This window comes from Meleagris gallopavo, chromosome 1 (assembly GCF_905368555.1).
Source record: "Meleagris gallopavo chromosome 1, MGAL_WU_HG_1.1, whole genome shotgun sequence".
Lineage (NCBI taxonomy): Eukaryota > Metazoa > Chordata > Aves > Galliformes > Phasianidae > Meleagris > Meleagris gallopavo.
This window is the reverse complement of record NC_139404.1, coordinates 41,178,023-41,191,692: the sequence shown is the minus strand read 5'-3', so window position 1 is coordinate 41,191,692 and position 13,670 is coordinate 41,178,023. Positions and strand designations below refer to the sequence as shown.

The following is a 13,670-nucleotide window of genomic DNA, read 5'->3' as shown; positions in this document are numbered from 1 at the left end:
CATTTTAGTAGCTTATTTTCTGAAAACTTCAGAAATATGTTTCAATTAATATTTCCTTTGTAACTGTCACAGATAAAGAAATTAAAAGTTGAAACAAAAATTAAAAAAATAAAATAAAAAATATTAAAAACTAAAACATACAATGCACGGAATCTTTTCCATAAGGATGTCACAACTCCTTCAGAAGCAAAATTAATCTTAATTTTAGTGCAATAAACATTTAAGGTATGTATGTACATCTGATGTTTCAACTTTCTCTCCCATACAGACATTTCCTACTCAAAATATCATCTTCTCAAAGATTAGGGATAATGGACTTCTGTAGATGTGTAAATTGTTGTAAAACGGCTGGCTTTTTAACATGTGAGCGCATAAACAATCACCATTGATGCCTTGGTCAACCACCATTTGTGTCAAATTTATACGATTAATGGTCTCGTATGACCATATACTATGGATATTAGATGATCTACTTGAATATCCTACAGATCCCGTACAACTTTTAATCACAAGTAAAAGCAGTATAAGCCATGTGAACACTTACTGACTCGGTGTCGCTCACAGATTCCTCTGGTACCACTGTGTCAGGTTCATCTGCTTCAAAGGAAGAAACACTGATTCTACTTAATTCACTTTCTATTTCTTTTTCAATTCCTTCAATATCTTCTGACATTCTACTTTCCGTAGAGTTGTGTCTGCTTTCAAAGCTAAGCAAAGAAAATATTACTTATCACTACCACATCAGCCAAAATAAAGAGTGTGCTCATTTAATGCGAGCTAAATATATAAATACTGAATAGCTGGCTTTAAATTTCAGGAGAAGCAGCAGAAGTTTGCTCTAAGCACTTCAGACCACAGAAGAAGCAAGCAACAGGTAAGAAAAATGTTTATCCCTCTCCTCACCCAACCCGGGGACAGGGAAGCAGCTCACAACCGCTCATTCGCAGGGAGAGAGCACCCTCATTCCCTCCCGGCTCTCCTCTCGGCGCAAGGCATGAGATATGTTGATAAAAACCACTCCTTCCAGAGGGCACCGCGGAAGGGCAATTCCCTGCGGCTGCACTCTGCGTGCTGGGAGCTGCAGCCCGCCCCCTCCGGGTAGTTGCTCCAAGCTCCAAGGAGCTACTCACCTCTGCTGCTGGCCGCAGAGAAGAACGGACAGCCCCTCCGCCTTGAAACCCCCCAATCGCTAACCGCTGTCGGGCAGTCCCCGGGAAGGAAAGGCGAGCCTCCACCGCGCCGAGCGTGTCACCATGGCAACGGGACGCTCAGGCGGCGGGCTGGAAGGCGCGCCCCGCGCCGGGAGTTGGCGATTCGCGCCCGGGCCTGGGGGGTGGTGCTCATTGGAAAGGACTGGAAATTAGCCTGTCCTAATTTGGAAGGAGTCCACGTCATTCAGTTAGGCAGAAGTAATTAGGGAGACAGAGAGAGTGCAAGTGGTATAGGTTTAATGTGAGGTGGTCTTTGAAGGCGTGACGAGGAGTAAAGGAATGCCTGTAGCCTGTCAGCGAGAGCTGGCAGGCAGAGACAGGCAGGATTTGCATGGAAAATGTTGTGGGTACTGAGGAGGGTCTGCCATTCACAGGAGGCACAGAGGGGTGTTTTTTGTTGTTGTTGTTGTTTTCTTTGTTTGTTTGTTTGTTTTTGTCTCCCAGCATCTTTAAACTAGACTGTAAGACATATGCTGGTTAAGCTTGAGGTACTGGACTCAAGGGCAGCTGCCTTGCATTTTCTTGCAGATGTTAGCAATCACTAAGACACTCAAATCTTAATAGTATGAAAACGTGTCCATTTGAAATCCACAGTCTAACTTTTTGCAGGGTCATGCAACCAGTAAATGTGTCAGTATGGTTGTATTAAGAAAATATGTTCAATCACTGAACTGAATTCAGGCTTTGGTACACATTTTTTAATGCAAAATAAACTGTTGTCATGGTGATGGAATCACAAGACACTGTGTCCTGCATTCAGCAAACAGCTTTGCCAGGAAAAAAGAAGTATCTGTCCGCCTGCCTTCTGTAACCAGGAAGTAAGGGGTGGTCAACAGAGGTGTAAACATGTGGTTAAGATGCACATAAGGAAGAAATATCATTATAAGATTGTATTCTCTCAGGTAAGACAGAAATATTCAGAGTTGCTAAAGATTTTCTTGTAGCTGTTAAATGTAAAATGAATATTGTTTTTTAAAGGCAATATTTTCTAGATAAGTGACTAAAGAGAAATTGAATCACTGTTAAAATGCTTCAAAATAGAGCATTGCAACTATGTAATTATTAGAGTAACCTGTTCTATAGGTGTCCCTGCCTATAGTAGAGGGGTAGACTAGATGATCTTAAGGGTCTACTTACTATGATTACAACAGAACCATTTTTGATGCCAGAGTTCAAGTGAAATTTGCAACCATTTAAGGCTTTTTTTGCTCTTTTAAATGAAAACAATACATAAAATTAATGGTTTAATACATTCCAGCTTTGAAAATTCTAATGAAATTCAATTGCTCTTAAAAGCAGTGGATCTTCTCCTGGGAAAGCGCAAAAGCATTTATCTAATCTATCTGGTAAGAGTTTTGAAGTTTACATGATGCATTATAGAGCCAAGTCCATTTCAGAGCTAGTTAGAGAAGGATTTAGCTTTCTTCATTCTGCAATTCAGCAATTATATTTTTATAATTCAGATAACAGGAATATAAAAAATAAAAAACTGGTGTTTGCTGAATCTTTTCATCAGTAAATTTGATACATATGTAATGTGCATTTTGTATGTAAAATAAGTTCTTATTAATGCAAGATAGATTTTGATTATAAATGCTTCATCTTCATCATTTTCTTCTATTTTACAAATAGTGGAGGATGAATCTGTAGTAATTCTGATAAAAGATGAGAACCACACACAATTCCTTTTAAAAACATCCCTTTGGATTTAAAAATACTTTCTGAGGAGTATGCACATGCTGGCTATGTGCATGAGTCTGTACACGTTTGTGTGCTTGTCTGCCTTACAAGAGAAAGGTATGGGACAATTGCAATAGGCTGCTCTTGCAGAAGCCACCATCTTCTAACCCTGCTCTTGGACTCTCTCCAGCTTATATCGCCAATCCAGGCAGACCGGAATGCTGGAGTATGTTTACAGAAGATACAAGACAGGTGAAAGGGAACCAGTGGGGGGGCAAACATATGAGTTTCTCTCAATGCAAAAATCTTGATAGACCCGTAGGGTATCTAATAATGATAATAGTAATGCTGATACATAAAAGCAAAGCCCTGCTTCAGATACTTTACAATGCTAAGAGACTTACCTGCTGAAATAAGCTAAAGCATGCTCAAAGCATCAATGCTAATGTTACTCATTAAGGTTTTGTCTATGTTTGCAAGTGCTATAACATACTAATTTAATTGGTAGAGTGATACAGTTGGTTCTCAGGTCCTAATGCACACCACATCTGTTCAAGGGTAGTTGATTTGCTTAGCATCTGGGCTTGTCCTTCCACTGAGAGCCCATATACTATCGTTGACAGAGTGCATCTCTTGGTTTGGTTTACTTTGAAATGAGATAAGCTCTTCACATCCCATTACAATCTACAACAACAAAAAAGCTCACAAAGATAAGAACTAAGTGGGGATGATTGGGAGATTAACTTCAAAAGTGAAAAGCATACTCTGGTTTCAGTACATGAGAGTTGTTAACACCATTTGACAGCTCTCATGGTTTTCTTAGAGCTGGGTGCTGGATCTCACTGAAATCACTAATCTGCATGTACCATTTCAAAAACGAACCCACTTGATTTAAGTTGTGTAGATGGAGGGAGCTTGTATTTTTGTTATGATTCTCCTTCCTTTCAGCTAGCATCATTAAGAATTTGTAAATGAAATGTTCTTTGCAGTTTAGGGACAAGGTATGACAGACTATGTAATTCTTGCCATCTCTTCAGTCTAAGTATTCCTACATATATGCTACCTCCAAATGTCTTCAGCAGTTAAGAAAAAAAAATGTTAAAGTATATATATGTGTGTGTGTATATATATATAAATGTGTAAAATATGTTAGAGGCAATTGAAATCATGCACCTTGTTGATGCATCTGCTGTTGCTTCCAGCTTTTGTTCAACATCAGATGACTGTCTAAATTTGATCTGAAAGAAATAAATCACCTAAATATCGATAGGTTTAGTTATATCTGTTTCATATGGACTGAATATATTATTATATTTTCAGCTACAATTCAAAACAGAAAACAGAAGAATGAAATTAAGAGATAAATTAGTAACGTGGAAAATAACCTTAACTGTCTTCAATGGAATTTTCTTGGTAAAAAAAAAAGTGTTTTCTTCTTCTTTCCTGTTTATCAACTTAAAATTAATTACTAAAAATAATTTAAGTGAAAACAATAATCCTTGTTTTCTTTTCCAGGCGCTGGGTATTATGATTTTGACATTTGGTTTGTGGCTTTTATTTGACAGAAGTAATTTATTTGGTGTATTATGTGAGTATAAATAGATTTTCACTTGTTTGATTGAAATGTTTGTAAGGTAAATGAACAAACACAGCTACTTTTTCTTTTTCACAAGGTGGCAGTGTCGAATTGAAATGCATAGGTTGTTTTTCTTTTGGGTATGTTTTCCATCAGTATGATTTTCAAAAAGGATAAAATACAGCACATATCAGTATATATGTAAAATTTATTTATGATTACAATTTATACAATTTATTTATTTAACTTGTGTATGCCCTGTAGAAGAATTATTGAAATATAAAGCAGATCTGTCGATATTTTAAAAAATAATTTATCAGAACACATTTGGACCACATTTGGCAAGATTATAGATAATATAACTGGGTATTTGGGCAGAATAAATGCCAGCTGGCACTTGTGCTTTGTTTTAGTTGCATGACAACACCCATGCTCTTAAGGAATAGTTTTTCTCAGCTCTGCTGAGGAGCACCAGTTCACCCATCCAGTAAGGGACTTCTGAGATAGAGCACTTGAGATAGAAATAATGATAACCCCCTGCTAGATTCTATATCTGGGCAAAAATGATTAAAAGGGAAAGAGGACAGTTGCCAGTTAGAAGGAGGGAGGACTGCACTGAATTTACACCTGGAAGAACTCTATTCATATCCACACAGGATTTGCACATGCATTACTAACTTTTGGTGAACAAACAGTTGTTCACATTGTTTAGCTGAGTATGTTCTGCTCATGTCTCATATGTTGCCATCATCTGAATTTATGAAACACATCTTCTGGCTTCCATGTCTAATTGCAGTGAGAATGTCCTTTCATCATTCTTCTGTTTCCACCTTTTCAATAATGGCATTGAAAGGGTTTAGTGGTTTGTTGGTTTGATTTGTTTTTGATCTATTTTTTTCCTTGATTACGCTTTGCAAGTGGAAGTCTTGAGTAAAAAGAAGTAACACAATGTATATGCAGTTTCTTCAGGTGAGAACCAACTGGTGGTACGTGTTTCTTTTATGTTACTTGGAGTTGGATCTCTTATTATTTTTACATCAGTCGTGGGATTCCTTGGAAATGTTAAGAAAATCAGATGCCTACTAGTTACAGTAAGTGTAAATCAGACTCCAGACGTTATTAACCCATTTGAAAATGTGAGTGAAACCAGAGTGATCCTATCTTGATGTTGTATTTAAATAGCAGGCTAATAGAAAGATCTTGTTAGATAAAGTCCTAATTTTAGTGAAATCTGAACAAAACTGAAGTCTTCTGTATAAATGTATCAGGAGGCAGAAAGATGTGAGGACTCCAGAAATCTTCTTTCTACTTCTTTCTGGCTATTACCCTATTTATATTTAGTGTTTGCTTGACGGCTTATTAGATGATGATAAAGAAATGTCTCATTTCTAGCTTTCATGAAGTTGTATGAAAATTAGGCATGAAAATTTTGTCTCAGTGCAAATGAACAAAATTCATGAACTAGCTTTGTTTTCTTCTTTCTGCATCTTCTAGTCAAAGGAGTTCTTACCTAAGTGTGAGACTTCCAGGTCTCACAGTAAGAACTGAAAGAGGAAATAACGACACAGGAGTTTTCTTCAATGGAGCACAGCTGCTTGTGGTCACTTCCCTGAAGGTTGTGGCTTTCACACTGCCCTGAACTATGAGTCGTGCATTGCTTGAAGCCTGATCTAATGTTAAAAGCCTATCTAATGTTAAAAGCGACTATGAGCGAGCAGCATAAGAGAGTGAGATGAACTCACACTCCCTTCAAAACTCCTTCTGCATGATGTCATATGGTGCAGAATATCCCTTTGGCTAGTTCAAGTCAGCTGTCCTAATTCTGTTCCCTCCCAGCTCCTTGGGCCTTTCACTGAGAATAGCCTTGCCTCTGTACAACACTGCTTAGCATCAACTATAAGCATCAGCTATAAACACATACAAATGTGTTATCAACATTTTTTTTCTATTAGAACTAAAACACAGCATCATATCAAGTGGTGAAGAAAACAATCCGTCCCAGCTGAAACTAAGACACTTGCTTATCCAATATTGTTAATCAATAATCTGTAAATTTTTTTTCAGTATGTGTGTTTTCAAGTCCTAGTGTTTTTCACCCAGATTGCCATATCAGCACTGATATTTTTGAAGAAAGAAGTGGTAAGTAAATAAATTATTACATAGGACTGCTATTAATTACAAAATACTTTCTTGTAGTCAATTAAAAAAAAAAATCTAATAGTTCTCACTGCAGATGTATCACTATTTGTTTGGACTTCAGTATTCTATATGTTGACCAGGCACAACAGAGGATTTGAATTTAAAGACTTCAGTATGGTTAAATGATTGTTAAGAGAAATTTCCAATTTATCTTCTGTATTTCAGCAAAACATTCTGTTCAGGCGAATCAACAGCGACACAGGGACAGCTTATTTTTATTATATATTTTTTTTTTATTTTGAAAGATGACCTGAAAAGTCCCCTTTTCCTGGACTTCAGAAGACATAGGAGAAAACATTAGATGACAGTCTTTTCTTGTGGGTAATAATGGCAGTCTACTGTGCCATTGCTAGGAGTCATTTGTATCTTGGCATTTAATGTATACTAATGAATTACTAGTTTTATTATTTGAGCCTGTATTTTAGATCCACGTAGAGATCAATTGTATGGAATATCCTTGCTTTTAAAAACAAGATTCTATGATAAATACAAACATAGTTGTTATCACTAGTAATTGTAGTGCCTTAAAACTTTATGTAATAACTGTCCAACGTTTATTTCTCTACAAATAGCAATTCCAATAGCTTTAGCACCCCTTGAAGTACTGTGCAGAAGGCACTCTGTACCAAATACATAAAGATTCTGCTTCTTCCCTGTTCTGCAATTCCAAAATCTGTTGTTTGAGAAAACTCCCATGACACTTGCCTCATAAACATTATAAGGTTCTTCAAAGCCTGCTGCTGTTCAGCACAGCACAAATAAATTAGTTTTACTCCATCAAAGTCAATTTGTATCATCAAGATTTATTTTAAAAAAGTTAATTTGTAATGATAGAGTACTCCCTGTTTTATATTGTGGTTCTATATACTGCAAGATTTGAACTGAATGATGCATTCTAGAGTTGATTATTTGTTCTGAAAAAATGGTTGAAAGACTGCAGTTAAATTTCACTTGTAATTTCACTTGATCTCAACCTTAATTAAAGTACTGCTGAAATATATTAAATTGTAGTAATTTGTCATTCACTGTGCAAGCTTTTGAACTTCGTTATTCAAACAGCAATAGCAACTGAATTAAGTTGAAGAAGGCTTTTTTGTTGTTTTATTTTGCTTTGTTTTTTAATCAAAACTTTCAGTGGGCTAGGAGTTCTCATATGCATGTATTCTCTGTAACACTCTGTGATCAGGTAGTCTGTTTCAAATGCTGTTGAAGGTATATTTTAAGAAGTTCTATAAAGATCTCTGATCTAGGTTCAACATGAGCTGCTAACAACTCTAGCCCAAAGCCATACATATCCTAACCAAAGAGTGTGGCATTTATGCATATTTGCATCACATTTGTTGTTTTGTTTTTTGTTTGTTTATTATTATTATTGTAAGGTGCTGTGCTTACTAACAAGAATAACAGGTAGGATTTTTTATTTCAGGACAGCTAAGGTGCATCTAAACTATGTTCTTTGGCTCATCTGACAACATCTGGGCTAAGCAACTTCTGTCTGCCTACGCTACATTTGTGCTTTAATCTCCTCTTTTATCTTTTCCTTCTGCTTTCAGCTTTACTACGAGTCCAATAGCTATGACATGGTTCAGATCATATTTAGCAAACTGATTGCTTGCAAGTGACCCTTGTAAAAATCTGAATATCAATAAAAGGTCAAGGATTATACAATGCATTCACACTGTTATCTATATAAGCACTTACCAAATGCTCTAAACATTTATTTATTGACAGGTCTACCATCAGTGGAACAACAGAATTGATGAAGTTATTTCTGATTATGGGAATAAGAGTCTGGCTGAGAAGGAACCTGTGTGGAATATTCTGAATGCTGTGCAGCAGAATGTAAGGAAAACACAAATCAGAACTTAATTAAGTACAAAATAACTCCTTTAATAAATGGAGTTTTTAGGATTTGCTACTAATATCTGTTGGGGTGAGTGTGTGTGTGTGTGCAGATTACTTAATTTACACGGGCATGGTTGAGATTAGCTGTTTGGCACACTTGTCTATGTATTTAGGAATGGATGCTGTTCCTGTTACAGAAGTTTATTGCAGCTGGAGAAAATATGTGTTCCCTAATGTATTCAACAGTGTGTGATATCACAAGACACTTGGTCTGCATATGTCTGAATGCTAACATGTACAATTGGCAAGTAGCAAGGATATCAGGTCAAATCAGAGCTCCTACTGTGAAGGCATTTGAATAAATACTGCAGCAAGCCTTTCTCAGAAATAATGCTTAAAGTCTCAAATTAATTTAATTGTTAATCATTTTTGTGGTCTGCAAATATGTAATTTGTTTCCTTTTTGGAAAAGTCCTTTAAAGAACGTATATATGAGATCATTTATTTTGGAAGTTGTTACCAAAGTTTCTGGCCGAACCATGAATAACATATTCTGCGCTAACCATTCAAAACACTAACACTAGATATTTTTGTTTAGCAGTCTCGAAGACAAAATATGACAATTCCACAACAAACAAACAAAATCAACAGTGAAAGCATAGACATTTTTGAAATTTCATCATAATTCAGAATGAAAAATTTCTGGAATTTCCTAAATGTCAAGATCAATTCCATGAAATCACAGGTTGAAACAGGGAGATGTTCTAAAGATCTCTTGTTAAGAAAAAGAAGTTTTGCAGATATGATTCTAGAATCGGCAAAGGAAAAAAAAAATTTCAAAATCTGTGTTTTTTAAGTTCCTAGGTTGGAACAAAGCAATGTTTGTGTATTTTTTTTTTAATACGTTTTATAAAATATGTCTGCTTTTACTACATTCATTAGAGAAAGCATTCATAATGTTTTCCTTTGTTGAAATTCATGTTGAGCACATCCTTGCTAACTGCTTACACACAATTTTTGTACTGAATTAGTCATTAGTGTCATAAATTGCAGTTGATTGAAGTAAAATTCCTCTGCAAGACAGACTTTTTAAGTGTTGGAGTTACAAGTTATAGCACTTTTATTTTAGATGGAATGCTGTGGAAGATACAATGTCACACAGTGGGAAAAGAATAAAAACAAGGAAAACCATGCTCAGATCCCATGTTCATGCACAAAATCTAACCTGAAGAAATGGTTTTGTGATATCCCAAGGAATTCAACATATACTATGGTAAGAAATTTTAAAAGTACCTTGCAGGGTATAAATTTTGCTACTAAATTGACTTTGGAAAAAATATTCAAAGCATGTTTTTCATCAAGACTTGCCTTGCAAATATGAAAATATTAATAATAATCATTAGTTTGTCACTTGTCACCCCGAAGCCTTGTTTTTTTTTTACTCTTTAGATGTCAGTCATGTAGGCAGATACTTGAAAACAAGAGTGCAAATATCAGACAATCAACATCACGTGGATATTTAATCATGATTTATGATGTAGTAAGCATCTTGGCATTCAATAATCTATGCTGTGAAAATCAATAATGATAATGGGAAGTGTCAGTATATGAAAAGTATTGTACTGCTTGTAATTACTATTCCTTATTTATAGAATGACAGCAATTACTTCACCTGTTTAAGTTATTCATTTCCAAAGTATCCTCAGCACAGAATAAGAGCAAGATACTGGAATGTGAGATGTGTTCCTCAAGGGCAGTTCATGTTAATATCTCCATATCTTAATACAAAGAGACCAACTCGTCACCTGATAAAATATATCTGAAGCAAAAAGATACATAATATTTTCTTCGAAAATTATTCTGTGTTAAGAGGACTGCCTAATGCAAATAATAATAATTCAGTAGGCAATTCAAGACTGAAAATAAAAGGATGTTGTCAAATGACATCTGGTATTCTCTTCCTTTTTTCAGATTGGAATTTTAATCTGTTCCTTGTCATCAAATCATCACTTCAATGTATAGAAAGCATTTATTTATATGTTTTATTATGTTTATAGCTATTTTAAGCTTTATAATAATTAACATATTCTTAAAATCAGCAATATAATAATCATAGTCGGTAATCTGAAAAATATACATCAGGTTGCAAATGTGAGAATCGCTGAAAACTTGAAAATATTCTTTCCTTTACTGGTAAAGTGATCTCTCAGTTACAGAAACGGCAGTATCGTTTTGATTAAGTTACAGACTATGGTACATTTCCATACAAAAATATCAGATTTACAATCTGCTTGATGTAGATCATTAGATGTGCAGTACACATCACTATTTGATTTCTGGTAAGTAAATATCCCATCTTGGAATGCAGAAAGTTGTATTCCATATATTCTAACAACATGCTATAAATATGCAATGTGTATTAAATAGTCAAAATGATTTTTCTTTAAATATATTCATCTGTACTTTTTTAGGGTTGTGAAGAATATTTAGATACATGGTTTGAAAATAATGTTTTGATCTTAAATGGAATTAGTATCAGTCTGCTAATTACACAGGTAAGAGCACTTTTAAGTAAAAAAAAAAAAAAGAGACATTCTGCTTGGGGTAAAAATCAATTCAGTGCCATTTGGCTTTGGCATGCTCTCAGAAATTTTATGAAGCTTTCCACCAATTTTCATTAGAAATAAAATCTAGCCATGTTTATTAACTGCCCTCCACATAGTGAAGCAACATCACAGATGTTGGTGCCCAAAGCTTGTTGAAGGAAATGTTTGATCTGATTTGCGAAAACAAACTGCTTTACAAGGGCCGGAAACTGTTATGAAAATGTAAATTCTGAAGAGCAAAAGACTTTTGCTCTGAATTTGTACAGAACCTAATCTAGGAGAAAGTGCTAAAACAAACATCACAAAATCATATAAACCCTCTCCTCATGTATCTGTAAGAAAATTTTATTGGATAAAAGAAAATAATGATAACAAAAATTCATTCCACTAACATCTTGAAACTCAATATTATCAAGAAGGTGGAAGGAAGTTTAGGTAGTATCTAAATCATGAAGCTGAAAATGGGGTTAGTTTATTTTTACCAAAAGAATTAAAATTATACCTAATTTGTCTCTTCTACATGTAATACTATCTTTCAAAAGTAGAGAGTAAAAACACTCTATGGACTACATAATTCATTAGCACAGGATATGAGTATGTCATGATCTTCAATATAGTGTAGCTTACAGCACTTTCTTGTCAGGTAGGAAAGAACTGTTACATCTATTCTAAAGGACACCACCAAAATTCATGGGGCATTGAAACTCTTAACTAAGTTATTGTCACTTGAAATAGATTTCAAGATTCTTCTGGGATATGGACCTAACTGACTTGCTCAAGGTCACATACCAAGTCTAAGCTTGAGCAGCTTTTGTCTTCAGAAATATTTCTCAGTCGTTCTCCCTTACGTCGTTCTGCACTGTCATTCGTATATCAGCAGTCAGATTGACTCAGTCATGAGCAAGTATCAATGTTTTCTGTGTTGTTTTTTGCCTGTCCTTTCTCCTTCCTCAGGTATTTGTGATCACATTATCCATGAAGCTATTTATGAACATCAGAAGGAATAGTATTTGGCCAAATTAATGATGAATTCATTTGGGCATTGCAGTTGTGCAAGAAGATCTGTTCCCTTCCTGTGATAATAAACAAAAGTTCACATTGCACTGTATGTATTGTAATCACCAGGATATTAACATTTGGGCTTTAATGTATTTGATTATTGATCATAGTTACAGATATAGCAATATGCTACAAAACTGTGTTTTAAAGTGTTAAGTACTATACCTTTTACTATATGGTTAATAAAACTTCAGCTGTGTTAGTATGCCCTCTAATCCTTTCTTGTAAACTCTTGATTGGTAAAACTCTGTGTGTTCTTCCCAAAATATTGAGTCAAGTTGGCAAGGGGATGCAGCCTTCTCTCCAAGAAATACATTTTCAGAAATAAAAAATACTTTGGCAAGCATGAAGTGGCTTCTGCAGATATACAAGTACTCATATTCAGTTAACTTGGGATATTCCTTCATTAGTGCAGTAAGTTGTACACCTATTCGTGCTTCACTGGTTGGTTACACGTAAAAAATTTACACGTGGAAACCTCCTCTCAGCCCCTCCTTTTAAAAAGATAAAAAGAACAGGATTATCTGAGTAAATGCAGCGAAGTAACAGCTGGATGAGTATGCGGAAGCTAAGGTACTCCCATAGAGTTTATTCATCCTCCCTTTCTGGATAGGTATTTTATTATGGTGTCCTCTAAAAGGATTTCACATACTTGTATTTTTCTGGTTTGAGTGTAAGCCTGGTTTCACTTGTCTGTAGTTTCTACAACTTGAAATGATTAAAACTTGATTAATGGATCCCACTGTAATATTATGTAGTCAAGAAAACAGAAAACAAAGTCAGCTATGGAATCTAAAATTGTTCCTAATGTGTCTTTGTTACAGAATAGTTGTTAATTATGTGATCTCATATTGTCTTTCCACCAGGCAGATTTACAAATTCTGTAACTGTTGTCCTAATGCAAATATTATTTAAGCATGAATAGAAGCAGCTCCTATTGTCCTCAGTGACAACTTGGCTTGCCCAAGTGAGAGGAGAATGTGCTTCGGTGTGTGTATTTTCTTAATACTTATCAAGACCTCTCATGAACATTCACCATAAAATGTTGCTGAATCAAGCATATAGGCAAATAGATAATAGACATATGTATGAAAATAACGTGTAAGACTGGCCATACTGCCATACATGCTGCTGCTGCTAACAGGAGTAATTATAGAAACATCATTATTAGTATAGAATTTACTAAGAAGTTTCGGAAAGAAAAGAGAATAAAATCTACTGTATAAAAAGGGGTTTTAAGCTTCATTTTTGAGATAAGAAAATGGAGTTAAGTATTTGTTTACTGCTAATTTGTGCAGTGCTGATAGGTAGACACTAGATGACACAGAGAGCTAAAGTATTATACAAGACATAGAAATATAAACACAAAATTCACAGAAAGCCATGATGTACTTGCCTTATATGTATACTACACTTTAGAACATATTAAGTCAGAAGATTTGAACCACATAACACTACACTTTCAAAGAAAAGAGTTTTCAGAGACAGTGGCTTC

The 13,670-nt window shown here is 35.1% G+C and overlaps 2 protein-coding genes across 25 annotated transcripts in view; one reads left to right on the top strand and one right to left on the bottom strand.

The window, feature by feature from the left end:
• The window catches only part of LRRIQ1 (leucine rich repeats and IQ motif containing 1), a 104,362-nt gene extending 103,073 nt beyond the window's left edge, over nucleotides 1-1,289 (bottom strand). For 4 of the 10 annotated variants that reach the window (XM_085222191.1, XM_010708783.4, XM_085222185.1 and 1 more), the window contains exons 1-2: nucleotides 904-1,102; nucleotides 545-707 (exon numbers count right to left, since the gene is read on the bottom strand). In XM_085222191.1, the coding sequence (XP_085078317.1) occupies nucleotides 545-707; nucleotides 904-941 (201 nt within the window). In that variant the 5' untranslated portion in view covers nucleotides 942-1,102. Of the gene's footprint in view, nucleotides 1-544; nucleotides 708-903; nucleotides 1,103-1,130 lie in introns of those variants that run through there. The other 6 variants (XM_085222222.1, XM_085222233.1, XR_014882843.1 and 3 more) reach the window with 5 other exon arrangements.
• Nucleotides 1,096-12,521, top strand: TSPAN19 (tetraspanin 19). 15 transcript variants are annotated; one of them, XM_031553803.2, is made up of 11 exons: nucleotides 1,098-2,113; nucleotides 2,511-2,557; nucleotides 3,082-3,143; nucleotides 4,212-4,304; nucleotides 4,407-4,479; nucleotides 5,428-5,558; nucleotides 6,532-6,606; nucleotides 8,398-8,508; nucleotides 9,640-9,783; nucleotides 10,982-11,065; nucleotides 12,071-12,521. In XM_031553803.2, the coding sequence occupies exons 3-11, from the start codon at nucleotides 3,120-3,122 to the stop codon at nucleotides 12,137-12,139; spliced, it is 804 nt and encodes a 267-aa protein (XP_031409663.1). In that variant the 5' UTR covers nucleotides 1,098-2,113; nucleotides 2,511-2,557; nucleotides 3,082-3,119; the 3' UTR covers nucleotides 12,140-12,521. The 15 variants fall into 15 exon arrangements, with proteins under 15 accessions (XP_085078438.1, XP_085078449.1, XP_031409667.1 ...); XM_031553800.2 differs by having other exon boundaries at nucleotides 2,508-2,557; XM_031553802.2 differs by having other exon boundaries at nucleotides 2,470-2,557.
• The last annotated feature ends 1,149 nt before the right edge of the window (nucleotides 12,522-13,670 follow it).

Bases quoted from the DNA above. Each gene is read 5' to 3' on its own strand.
- TSPAN19 (XM_031553793.2), top strand. From the start codon at position 2,069: ATGCACATAAGGAAGAAATATCATTATAAGATTGTATTCTCTCAG. The intron at 5,559-6,531 runs GTAAGTGTAAAT...ATTTTTTTTCAG, and splicing joins TCAGATGCCTACTAGTTACA to TATGTGTGTTTTCAAGTCCT. The intron at 8,509-9,639 runs GTAAGGAAAACA...CTTTTATTTTAG, and splicing joins TGAATGCTGTGCAGCAGAAT to ATGGAATGCTGTGGAAGATA.